Here is a 14083-nt window from a genome sequence, read left to right as displayed (position 1 = left end):
ACAGATGTAACATCAATATGCCGAGTGACGGAGGAAGGGTGGGAAAGAGAACGGACGATAGAGTGGGAAGGATGGGTTTGGGTGACGGATATTGCACATAGCTAATGGTGACGGGGCAGAGGACGGAGGACAAAGCAAAAAAGAAAGATGAGCGAGAGCAGAGAAAGACAAAGGGAGCAAGATGGATGGATGGAGGGGGAAAAAGGTTACAGTAGGGGGTGGAGGTATACGGATATAAAATTGAGGCATTTGAATGAGAGGGGTGCGTGCGGAGAAGGCAGTAACCAGAGTCCTATTGATGTGTAATGAAACCCAGCATTGGGGGAGAGACAACCGGAAGGACAGATGGATGGAGGGAGAGAAAGGAGGAGTGTGGCAGAGAGAGAGTGAGTGTAGCAGCGGAAGCAGGGACGGAGAAGGGCATAATGTCATTAGTGAAATAATGCAGGGAGCAAGCAAGGGTGCAAGAAGCAGGAACCGATGGACATGATGAGACAGAGAAGAGAGAGAGTGAAAGATGGACGGCTGCCAACAGTGAGAGGTAAAGTGGCAGGGGAGATGGCATGATTGCTGGTTACTGGCCAAGAGAAGGCTGAGTGGGTGGGAAAGAAGACTGACACACATACATGGACACACGTACAACTGACAGAGTGCCACGCCCCCCTCTAAATGAGACGGCCACTGACACCACTCAGTGATGAAGTGGGGGGAGGTGGGGGCTGCTTTTGGGATTATATTACTCCAACATCCTCCAGTCACATGGCACTTCCTCCCCAAAATGGTGGATACCGACGCTGTGGTAGACGAGACCCACAGCTGGTTTAAAGGTGTAGTGCAGTTTCATTTGGACACACTTTCCCATTCAGCTGAATGACAGTCACAAAATTACAGCCAGTTTTAATGCTGGTAAAGTAAGCAAATATTGCAACTATGCTCTGGGAGATCTTGTGGACACCATGAAGACGGAAGTGCACGTGTGCATCTGCACAAGCTCAAATGTTTGTGCTGCATTCAAAGTTAAGTCTGGGAGAAAGCGCTGGTGGTGCGCTTTGCCACATCCACAACACCACAGAACTGCCCTCGGTCCTGGATGGCAACCACCCAGCCAAACATGTCGTCATCATTCAAAAGGAAACTCAGAATTTCTGACTAAGAAAAACGCACATATGCAGCTAAAAACGTTTGTGTGAAATACGTCCAAATGGTATGCTGAACTGTTCCCAACAAGATCTCCTTTCACTTGTGTTTGCTAGCAGCTTCTCTCACTTTCTTTAGCCTTTAATTAACACCATTTATTGGCAGGTTCAGTCACAAGTGAAGGTCTATCACATTTTTTGACCAATGTTGCCAAATCTCATAAGATAAATAAGCAACCGCAGCTTGAACAAGCCAACACTCGGCTGAGGTCCCCCACCTATTTTGCTAATACTGCATGGTAAGAAATCGAAAAAATAAGCACAGACGCATGGAGTCCATTTTAATGGTCCCCCTTTGACATGGTGGGTGACAGTGAAAAATGAGTGGGAAAAGGCCAAATAAAACAGGAAACAGTAGTTTGCCATTAATTGTCATGCACAACCTTGACCTTAAGGCCAAAGGTTAAGTGTAGTTGGCTCAGGGAGCTGGGATAAATGATTCGCTATAGGCGTTCAATACAAACGGCAGATCTAGAATTGATATTTGGAGAGAAAAAGTGGTACTCTGGGGTGAGACGGTGGGTGTCTTTGTAGCCATTACCTTAGATGACCTTGGAAATCTGGGTCACGGTCATATGCGTAGACGTCGCCTTTGTGTCCATGTACAATATGATACAGGTAAGTAATGCCTGAGAAAGGGGCAACAGGGAAATCTGGGGCTCTCAAAATGTGACACACACACACACACACACACACACACACACACACACACACACACACACACACACACACACACACACACACACACACACACACACACACACACACACACACACACACACACACACACACACACACACACACACACAGAGAGAGAGAAAAAGATGCATGCATGGACACACAGAGTCCATTTAAGTGCGCTCCCTTATTTCATGGCAGGGGACAAAAATAAACCCAAAACAACCTCAATATTATTATAGGCTGTTATACTGTAGACTTACCATTACGCAAAAACCCTCAAACTGACACTTTTTTCAAGCTACTTAAAAAAGAAGCCTAGAGATGTAAATTATAAGCAAACATGGCAACTCTGACTATGATCACACATGCTATCCAAGGGTCAGACCACACCCCACCCCCCACCCCCAGTGCCCCTTTAATCTGTAACATCACCACAAAAAGTATGTTGTGGCGTCTTGTCACTGTAGTTTAACTGTTTCCACACAAGGTGAAGTCTTTGCTTTGGCAAAATAAGACTGCAAATGATTTAGCTGAATATAAAGGAACAAAACTATAGTGGTGGAAAAGAAAATCTTTTTTTAAATGATTTAAATAGTTAAACAAAAGGGACAACGCCTTTAAACACAAAGCAACTTATCTCCATCTATGACCTTTCTATGATCCAGTACATGCATCATCAGACGCTCCAAAATGGCTGACAATTTCAAAACAAAGCCTGTCTGAACCCTGTGGCACATGTCTAGCTGCAATATAAGCCCAGGCTCTCTAACCCACAGTCATCTAAACAGCAGGGGCTACCCATTCAGGATGTAAAGCACGCTGAGTGTGATCCTCCAAAATGGCTGACAGTTTCACCACAACATCCACGTGAGATGAGAAACTGTGCCGCTCGTACGGCCTCCAAAGCCACGCTAACCCACAGTGCTCTAAAACAGCAGGGCCCGCCTATTCATTCTGGCTGCCTTTTGTGTCAGTGCAGGCTGCCGACGTTACCCCCAGTGCGACGGGCCGCCGAAGCTTTTTAATGAGTAATTTTTATTCAGGCGATAAGGTCAGCTACCCGCAGCGGCTTAAAAGGCCCCGAGGAGCTGTGGAGTGGCAGCTATGAGATGGCAGACAGGCACAGATATGCTCACGTTAAGAAGAGCAGAAACAGGGCAAGGACTGAAGGTGTTCAAAAAAAAAAAAAAACATTAAATAAATAAATAAATCAAGACAGGAGGATAAAAAAAAAATTAGGTGTTGCAGATAAGCTGGATTTCAGAAGATGCTCCCCTCCTGTCTGCAGTTCTGCCTCGCTGGACGGATTTTGTGGCTAGGCACGAACTTTGACAAGTACTTTTTTCTCTGTTTCCTTTCTTTCTATGTCTGGGTTGTGTTAATGTCAGCTGAGAATAGCTTCTGAAGCACTTCTGAAGTTCAAATCTCTGATGTTGGTTGGCTGAGGGGTTTTGGGTAGGGGGTGGGGGGCACCAGTGTCAAACAAAGATGTGGCAGGTTGGTTCAAAACAAGCTGTGCTCTCACTCATATGTTGAGTCAAATGTATGTACAGGCACACACACAGCAGAACCCTACAGATTTCACCTGGATTTTGCATAACCTGGTATGAATTCATGTTGTCTAAAAAAAACAAAAACAAACTCATTTGCCTCGTGAGCTCTCAGGCTGGGTTTGTTGGGGTTGTAGCCCCACTTAACTATAAAAATTGATATTTGCATTCAACAGCCTTTGTCTTTAGTCTCGGTTTCCCCATTCAGCCTGATCTGGTCTTATAATGCCCCCAGTTTCCATAGCACCCATTTTTCCACTCATGCCACTCAAATAATACAATCGGCATGTATTTGTCCTCATCTTTCATTTTGTTTGTAACGCTAGTGTAGTAATTATAAATGGATTGTTTCCTTGTCTAAAAGCTCCTCTAGGAACCCATTCATGGTGAAAATAAGAAATGGGTGTAAGACAGGCCCTCAGTGTGAGAGAGTACAGAATAGTCTCACCTACACAGCCCCAATCCAGACTCTGCCAGTAAACAAAAAAAGAAAAACACACAACTTTCGCTGATCGCTCTACTCAGCTTTGACAACTCTACTGTACTTTTCCACAAATGGTCTAACAGGAAATACATGGGTGGCGATAAGACAACAGCAAGAGTGCTGCAAATACACCGAAAGCACATTTTTTCCAAATTTTAAAAATTGTGTAGTGTGATTATTACAGGTCCTTCACATCGAGGAGACATAACACCAAGTCTGAGACAAACTGGAGCTATTTACAAGCTCTCAATTTGAGAAATGACAGACCTCTGATGAGTCTAGTTCTAATCCCATTCTTATAAGAGGTCTTTTGAGCTCTAAATATGGTTTCTTGGGGGGAGGAATTTCACAAAACTTGCTACTCTCTGCTATGCACTGTGCAATGTGGGCCGTCAATACCACAGTCTTCATAAAGGTCGAGAGGGCAAACAGTTTCAGACGGTGGGAATCATATGCACCAAATGTGCATGCTATGACAACAAGAAACAGAAAAACTCAGATTACACAGAGGGAGTGTTACATCATTCTGTGCAGAGGATGCCATTACACCATGACATCTTTGTGTAGAAAATAGATGTTTACCGCTATATTAATGTTTAAAATTTCATGTACAAGAACATCAACATATTTTTGCATTTCATGATTAGTTGCAACATATTTCTGGTGACAATATTAAATTAATTTATACATTATTTACTATGTGCTAGATCTGGGCTAAATAAACTGACTGGTGCTAGTGTCTCACACTGGCTCACCAGATCTCAGAAACTAAACAGAGAGGGTCCCAGGTTAGTACCTGGATGGGAGCTGCAACAGTGCACGGTGACATCAATTGCTAACAAAAAATTAAAGAGACAAAAAAATAAAAGGAAAAACTCTATTGGATACAGTGATATTATTTATATGAAGTACAAATCAAATCCAAAACAGTTCATCAGAAAAACTTTTCTAAAATTTATTCTATTGATTTGAAGTTGAATTACCCCAATACAACAACCCTACATGAGAACATCTTGTGTAGTAATACATTCTCCTGGGATGGAGTGCAACAAGGACAAGAACTCACCATTGGGGTTTGTGGTTCCATCCCCATCCAGCTGCCGTTTCTGTGCACTCTTAAACTCTTTGAGGGAGAGATAAAGCACCTTTCGCACCACCCTCTCCTCTGACCATGGGATCCCATCACTGTCATCCTGTGAAAAACAAGACAGTCGATATGAAATATTATTATGGAAATAAATGCTGGTTGTGGTCCCTGTGTGCATGTCAGCAAGGCATCTCAAGATGGCACAAATGGTTAATAATCTTTAAAAAAAAAATGGATAGCCTCTGGATTATTAATTCATTAATTCATTATCTTTAATGTGAATCTTGAACTATTTATGCCATTCTCACAACTATTGGATTCTTGTATACGTTACAAACAACAGTATCGCAAGCAAGCAAACAAACAAATCAGTCACTTGTGTCAAAATAAGTCAAATTAAATCACAAGCTACTGTCAGTACAATCTGACCTTCTTTAATGAACACTGCTTGTTTACGGCACATACAGTGTATCTGGAAAGTACCCACAGTGCTTCACTTTTTCCACATTTTGTTATGCTACAGCCTTTTTCCAAAATGAAGTAAATTAATTTTTTCCCCTCAAAATTCTACAAAAAATATATCCAAACTAGAATAATTTAATTATGCTCCACTTAAATTATAGAAGATATTAACAGATGGATCTTAATGCCTTATCTAAATATCAATTCTCATATAGATTCTGTAAAAACACTTTACCTAGACTTTAGTTATTCCACACTGTACCAAATGCAAAACCAGAACAATATTTTAGGGAGTGGGAGCCAAGAATTAAATAAAACCATTACAAAAAGGAGAAAGGTGGATTAGACATTCCCTGTTTTAGGGATTATTATAGAGTGGCCCAAATCCAGCCATTAGTTGGGTGGTGTACAGCAAATTATAGATCCAAATGGAAAGAGATAGAAATGGCAATGGGAAAAGGACTATCTGAGAATATTTTACTTGGTGACCCATCAATGAAAAAAATACCTCTCAGGCCAAAACAATGCTTGGTTAATTGGCTCCCTAAAAACATGGACTGAAATAACTGAAAGGCATCATTTAAAGAAAATAACTCAAATATTTAAAAGGTTTGTTTACGATTCAAACTTTTATGGTGTTAAATTTGTCTCATTATTACCTCCAAATGCACAGAGGATGATCTAAAAATATACCTTGATTTGCACTTGTGTTTTGCGATTCACAAACAAATTTCCGATTTGTAACTTATGTGTTGGTTTTTACAAATAAGGGTATATTTGTAAATATATCATTTTTTTCTGAAAATTCTTTTTTTTCTGAAAACTGAAAATTCTGTTTGTGAAGTGTGATTCAGCATTTGTGGATCACCACACATTTGCTGAGTTACATTATTTTGAGACATCAGTACCACAAATCCGCGGTATCCGCACAGATCCACAAACAAATAGCTCACGAGACACACAAAGTAACACTGTCATCCAGTAGATGACATTGTTGTTCCATGAACTGACGTGGCTATGGTTTTCACTCTACTTAACTTGGATTTTTGCTTTCATGGTGAAACAAAGGCCAAAGTAGGGTTCTTTTTTGTTTGTTTTGAGAAGAAAAATGAATAAAAAAAAGTACAAAAAACAAAATTCTAAACACCATTCCTCATAATGACAACATTAAAATTATTGATAATTTATTAACAACAATAAAACAAAGAATCACATACGTGTACATAAGTAGTCACAGCCTTTGCTCAATACTGCTTCATCAGGTTGGATGGGGGCCGTTGGAATGCTGGAGCACTGACAGAATGACCATCGGGTTCTTGGTCACCTCCCTGACTAAGGCCCTTCTCCCCAATCGCTCAGTTTAGACTGGCAGCCAGCTTTAGGAAGAGTGCTGGTGCATCCAAACTTCTTCCATTTCCGGATGATGGAGGCCACTGTGCTCATCGGGACCTTCAAAGCAGCAGAAATGTTTCTGTACCCTTCCCCAGATTTGTGCCTCAAGACAATCCTGTCTTGGAGGTGTACAGACAATTCCTTTGATTTCGGGCTTGGTTTGTGTTCTGACATGTGCGGCCAACTGTGAGACCTTATATGTAGACAGGTGTGTGCCTTTCTAAATCATGTCCAATCAACTGAGTTTATCCCAGGTGGACTTCAATTAAGCTGTAGAAACATCTCAAGGATGATCAGTGGTAACACAATGCACCTGCACTCAGTTCTGAACTTCAAGGCAAAGGCTGTGAATACTTATGTACGTGCGAATTTTTGTTTGTTTATTGGTTTTAATAAATTTGCAAAAATTTCAATTTAGCTTTTCACATTGTCATTATGGGGTATTGTGTGTAGAATTTAGAACAAAAAATAAATAAATTTCATCCATTTTGGAATAAGGCTCTAACATAAAATGTGGAAAAGTGAAGCGCTGTGAATATTTTCCAGATGCATTGTATGAAATGAACAAGCTAAGAAAATACCTACTCTTAATATTATGGTTGCAACCTGGTAGCATTTTAGCAGCTAGTTTAATACTTTGCATCTTTCAATATAAATAAGTAAAAACTCCATAAACACTGCAACGCCATTGTTGAAATAGAGTCAGGACAAGTCCAGTAAAGAGAAACTGCCAAATAAGTTTTAGTATAATGAAGAATCCTTACATCATTGTTCCAAAACATCCTTCTCGCTAGTTTCATCATGACATTGGTATGACATGGCATTAGCATAACACAGCATTAGCTAGACATAGGGCCAAACATTAGCATAACAATGCACAAAAGACCCCATCTCCACACAATACCATGATAGAGGGCGCTGCAGTGATGAATAGGTAGGAAGCAAATGAAAAAAGCATCATGGGAATGAGAGATCACGTGTTGCTAATCTCTGCCAGCAAGGCTGAAATTTAAGATGTTATTGTCAAAGAGGTCACCAAGAGTCACACGCTTGCACGTATACACACAGCACCATCATTTTCCCCTCCAACACATTTATCAAGCCCATTTCAATAAACGAGACCGGAGAAACAAACAAGACGTCGGCCTACACAGCTAAGAAAGAGGCAGAACCTCAAAGCCAAGCTTGACTCAAAATGCTCTATTACCAAACAGTGTGTAATGGCTCAATATGAAAAAGAACAAAAAAAAAAAAAAATCTGTGCAACAAACACTGTTAAATAGGCCTTTAGTGAATGTCCAACAGCAATAACCATATTCCCTCCCACCCGTCACTCCCCTACACTCACAGCTGTGGTTATGTTTGATGTTGAACAACGCTAATGACTAAAGGAAGTGACATTAGACATGACAAACAACAAAGAGGTATTTATAAATAACAGAAAGCGGAAACAGATTTTTCTCTCAATTATGGGGCTGGTGGATTTCAGCAGTAAGACTTAAGAAAACTCTTTGGGATTTATAATGGTCAATATTTATTAGCTTTGTCAGTTTCCAATTTATTTAATCTTTTGGCACTTTCAGTCACATTTGAAAGGTCTGCTGCATTTCATGATACCAACACCAGCGTATGTATTGTGGCAGTGGCCTTTGAATCTCGCGTTGCACAGTGTGTCACGGCACCTTACTGTAGTTTTACCTATGTGGTTTGAAATCCTTTGCACAGTGAGTAGTTCAAATCCCACAAATATGTGAATACTTTATGCTTTGTGCAAATAAAACATACAAAAAATTATCAAGGAATTAAATGAAAAAAATTGAATGACCTAATTCACTCACCGAATTCATTTGCAAACTGTTCATGTTTTGTGACAGTACTGACAAAACAAGCTTTTGCTCATTTACCGCGCTTTTGTGTCTCTCCAGCGGATAAAAATAAGCTACTGCAGAATTTCATTTTGATTTCCCAGGTCGGCTGTGGGACCTTGGGGAAGAGACCTCAGCAGAGCTATGGTGGCAGGGAGAGAACAAGATTAAAAGTAGGATGTCGGCAGATGATGGAGCTGATGGGTGACAGCCGCGTCTCTATGCATACAGAACGCACGCTGGCACGTGTGTGCACACATGTACAAACGAGCAGGGTGGTGAGTACGCCGGCGCTTTGCAGCCCTCTGACAGTGGTTGATAGGGTATGTTTTGTGTGGCTCATGCAGTCCCTCATTACACTGTCACATATGAACACGTTAGTGTGTGTGTGTGTATATATATATATATATATATATATATATATATATATACACACACACACACACACACACACACACACACACACACACGAGACAGGTAGTGTAAGTATTCAATTATGCCATTTTCTGTCATAGTTAATGCCACCCAATTCATTCCGTGCATGTACATGCATGCGCTCATGCAAGCCAAGTAAGCACCAATTATCTCGGCAGCTCACTGGCACCATTTCTCACGGTGTGGCACAAGGCCAAACACACACACACACACGCATACGTGGTTTGCTCACACACGTGGATTCTGCGGTGAAACTCCACACAGCTGTATGGAGATCCAACAACATTGTGATTTTTTTTTTCCCCTGAAAAGCTCAGCCATGAAGTTTTTCTCTTTTCTCTCACTTTCTCTCTGATTTCCTCACAGTTTTTGGCAGTGTGCCAGTGATATTTCCTGCTCTGTGAACACACAGCAACAAGGTCTGAAGGAAGGGAAAAAAAACTAACAAACCGCTGACTGACTTTATCAGCTGGGGGGGTGAGATTTTAAGCAGTTTTATTACAGTAGCTCTACCCTGCATCCTCTCCATCCAATCCTAATAACACCCCTACATCATTTTTTCAGGTTTTCACAACTGATGCTGAAGTGTAAGTTACATCTGTCTGACTCATGAGGTGCTTTGGCTAAAGGGTTTTCTGTCAGTCAGAAAAGCCAGTTATGGAGGTGTAAAATATCTGAAATAGTAGCACAAAAATAAATAAACAAATGTGTATACAAATAAATAAATGAATAAATTCCCTCTGAATTATTCACACCGGTCCTTTCCCTTTCACAGGATAAATCGCAGCATGGCAGTGAGATGGAACCAGCCATTTAAATAAGCAAAAAAAAACAAAAAAAACAGAAAAACCTAATTCTGTTGCACTCAGATTTCTCAGTCAGACACAGATCTGCATGTGTGAGTTTTTCTGAGGGACTGCTGGCACTGACACACACATGCACATCGGGAATAGCTCCCACCAGGTTAGTGGAATCCTACTAATGAGCACAGGGACCCTCTCTGTGCATCTCTCTCTCTGTGCATCTCTCTCTCTGTGCATCTCTCTCTCTGTGCATCTCTCAAGCCTTTTTAAACTAGATATGTAGCAAACATCAGTGTGACACCTGTCACGCTGGGCTCCTTCAACCACTTTAGTCCCATAAGACTTGTAGGAGAGATTCAATTCGGGGAGGGGGGGCTAGTGGAGTCCACTCATCCCACACAATTAGCAACCCAGACTTTTTCAGAATAGTTTTTCCCATGACTTCCGTAAGGCAACACCAGATTTATATTATTTCAAATATGTTCAAGAACATCATTTGTATGCATCTTCCAAGTATGTTTTAATACGGGTTTTACTATACATTTGATGTGTAAAACCAAAACCAGATGATTTTTACTCTCGGCTCAAAGAGGAAAACAGTTATATTTATTACCCACAGACTGCTTTTTTGTGTCTGTGGTTTTCCTTGTGGATTCTTTGCTGTGTGTTATGTCCGCACTATGGGGAATTCCATTCTTCCTGCGTCTTTGGATGCACAAGGTCACGCAATTAAAAAGTAAGCAATGTTCCACGTCAGCTTCAATATGGAGCATCAGTTGTCTGATGCAGTTTGTGCATAAAAAAGTTTCTTCCACTGTGCTGGACTGCAATAGGATTTGGACCAGACTAGAAAAAAAAAAAAAATAAAATATCACTAGAAAAAGACCAAGTAGCTACATTTCAAAATGGATTAGGTTAACAGGAAGAGGTGGCTCATTAATATCAAGACCACACTATTCTACAACAACAGGCAGGATGAATACAGGAACAAGACTATGATGTACATGTTGTGGCAAATACACTGTGGGCAACAGCAAACTGCAGGCCTGTCATGATAAATTTTGTTGGACAATACATTGCCTCAGAAATGATCACGATAAGCAATAATATATTATCAATGTTGTTTTAAGACCATTTTATGCCACAGAAATAAAATGCAAGTACATCCTTTCAAAGAGCAATTTAGTTTGAATATTCAACATTGGAATTGTAATGTGAAAGAAAATAAAATATCCAAAAATCAGTGATTCATATTTCAAAAGGGTGGTAGGGGCTAATTCACTCAAATCTCGTTGCAATGCAAATTCCAATGACAATAAAGGCGATTCTGATTCTAATGCTCCTCATTGCCTGAAGCAATGGGCCATTTTCTCCATATCATGGGCCCTTCTCAGACATCAACAGGCCCATGCAAACTGGAATAAAATAAATACTTCAAGATTCGTCATGCTTTTTTAATCTATTGTTAAAGCCACAAATTAAGACAATTTAAGTTCAGGTTAAATATGGTGCAAATGTCATTATTTTGTGCTTTTTGAATTGGATTACCTCTGCTGTCATTTGCATTGGATGAATTTACAATTAAGCATTAAGTGCTTTTTTTTGGACGCGTCACATGATGTGTCAGGCCACCTTCAATATTTTGTCAAATTTAAGTTTGGTTCATTTTGTGCAAATGACGACATTTCATAAAACAATACTCTGATTTAAAATAATCATAGGCAGCATCATTATTCGCCACCCATTAAATCGTTACATAAATTGTCAACTTTTGTAATAGGTTAGTGGAGCTGCCTGCCTAAATTTCAATGCTAATCTCATACAAGGATAGTGATTCCATACAAATGTGGATCAGTATGCTTTGGTTTTTAGGCTCATATTTTGGTATAAAAAGGCAAGTTAACCAATTCCATTTGTTCGTCTAAAGTTACTGGATGGATAACTGGCTGGTTCGATGTTATTGCATGCTGTTCACACTGAGCACTTCCCACACAAAGAGCAGGGCTGACCACACCTCGTGTAGAAAGTAGGAAGTGCTCCCATCCCACCTGCAAGATCTTGTTCAACAACTCCAATGTAAATTGCACAGAGAAAACCAGGAACTGGTGTCTGTGGCAGAAGCATTAGATTGTGCAGATATTACATGAGTTTCAGTTGAAAATAAGTATGTTTTCAATCACAAAAGTGAGAAAATGCCCAATAAATAAACACAACCAAACAATCTTGAATTAAGAAGATGTGAACAGTCAATATGACACAAGGAACGTAGCAGGGGTGCACATAACTGGTACTCATCATGCTCATGTGTGCTAAAAATTACTGATGCACAGCAATCGTTGCTGTCATTGCTTTCCTCCTAGGAAGTGCTTCCCTTGTGTTTTCTGCTGCACATCATTTATTTTTAGCACGCACAAGCACCATGAGTACCAGTTATGTGAATGCCTGAAAATAGCCAGATATTTGCATATGTTTCCAGGAGTCAACAAAATTTTTACTTCTTGGCAGCCCACTGCTAGCTAAAGAGGTTGAACAGGATTAATCCATCACTGAATCTGTATCTACTCCTGTCTGATGAAACGTGGGAGTGGTATCACTTTATAAACAAAGCATTAATCACAAAGCCTCTGGAAAGCAGGAAAACACACTAATTCTAGAAGTTGATGGAAAAATAAGTGGAAATATTGGCCATTTGGAACACAGAGAAAAAAAAAAAACAACACAAAACTTGAATGTATGTTGAATGCAAAAGTATTGTACTATAGATGGTTTAAACTGAAATATTTTTTGCAAAAAAAAAAAAAACCCATCAAGATCATATCTGACCATCTGGTCCAACATTTGGACTGATGCACACAAGGAAATGTCAGCGCAAATGATCGGAGGAAATAACACATTTCCTCTGAGACTGTGTTTGACTCCATGCTAGAATAGGAAGCCACCACAATGGATACATTTCAATGAAGAAAAAAAATGTACAGCACAATAGCACAGCCAGGAATTCTGTTTGCACGAGTAAGAAATCTCAAACATACTCCTACACCGCGCCGAAAGAAATGTGCTTGAAATTGCTCATTAATAGCACTCAGTTAATTACGGCTGTGTCTTTAAGAATGTGACAGGGTCGACAGGCCTACAACTGATTCTTTGTGATGTGTTCAGGCTCTGTAGGTGTGATAAAATCATAGCCTTGAAAACCTAAGCTCTGCACATTAGCATACTTGGCATTGTTTAAACCTTTGGCTTAAAAAAAAGAAAGTTTAATATGTGGCTGCATTTATTTCATGGTTTCAGCAAATTGCCTTTCCAACACTATGCTTAAGAAACAAGTGCAGATTTTCTTTCCTTCTGTAAGCAAAAACTGTTTTACATCGTGTATGTGTCACAGTTGGCAATCTGCATACATGCATGTTGTGCGTCTGTACATACACGCTCACACTCGCTGTTCTAAAAATATTCCACCGCTGCGCTACTGCCGAGTGTGCGGATGTCATGGCTGAGGAATGTGGGCCGTAAGCCAGCCGCAATATGCTTTACAAAACCGACCCAAAATCTGTTATTCTAACACATTTCCCTATAGAGGGAGGAAGGAGAGATGGATGGATGCATGTGTGCAGGAGAAATGTTATTTTTGCAAAGCTCGAGGTGTTGTATTCAGTAGTCGGGATAGTCTTTACCCTACTACCCTCTTTCTTCCTCTCGCCTCCTCCTTCCTTTTAACAACACGCGGGTCCCAGATGACTTACTGCAAAGATGTGACAACCAAAGGTTCACAAGTGGTGGAGATGACAGTGATAATTATCAAATCCCTGAACAGAGTTGTAGACATAAATTTACATGCACGTGGCTACAAACATACAAACTCAATTTTCCCAAAAAACAGTTTCCATTTTAAACAAACGTGTTCCGTCAATTACAATGCTTGCATTATTTCAATTTAAATTTATTGAAAAATAAATAACGTCAATGTTAATTCACTGTGTCAGAGTTTCACTGGATCAGTGGTTTACATACACCCCGTGAATGCTTGTTTATACAGCATTGAAGATTCCAAACAACTACAAACGATGTCATCGCATTTAAAAGCTTCTAAATGACTAATGGGCTAACTGGGGACCCTTGGGCCTACAA

The 14083-nt window shown here is 40.2% G+C and overlaps 1 protein-coding gene across 1 annotated transcript in view; it reads right to left on the bottom strand.

Annotated features, from left to right (window-relative positions):
* Positions 1–14083, bottom strand: part of LOC117502317 (protein Jumonji-like) — a 120644-nt gene that overhangs the window by 9292 nt on the left and 97269 nt on the right. Inside the window, exon 2 of the mRNA XM_034161362.1 lies at positions 4978–5104. Coding sequence (XP_034017253.1) covers positions 4978–5104 — 127 coding nt within the window. The remainder of the gene's footprint in view (positions 1–4977; positions 5105–14083) is intronic.

The sequence above is a fragment of the Thalassophryne amazonica genome, chromosome 20, assembly GCF_902500255.1.
Source record: "Thalassophryne amazonica chromosome 20, fThaAma1.1, whole genome shotgun sequence".
Lineage (NCBI taxonomy): Eukaryota > Metazoa > Chordata > Actinopteri > Batrachoidiformes > Batrachoididae > Thalassophryne > Thalassophryne amazonica.
The sequence above is the reverse complement of the archived record's forward strand: the minus strand, read 5'-3'. Positions and strand labels throughout refer to the sequence as shown.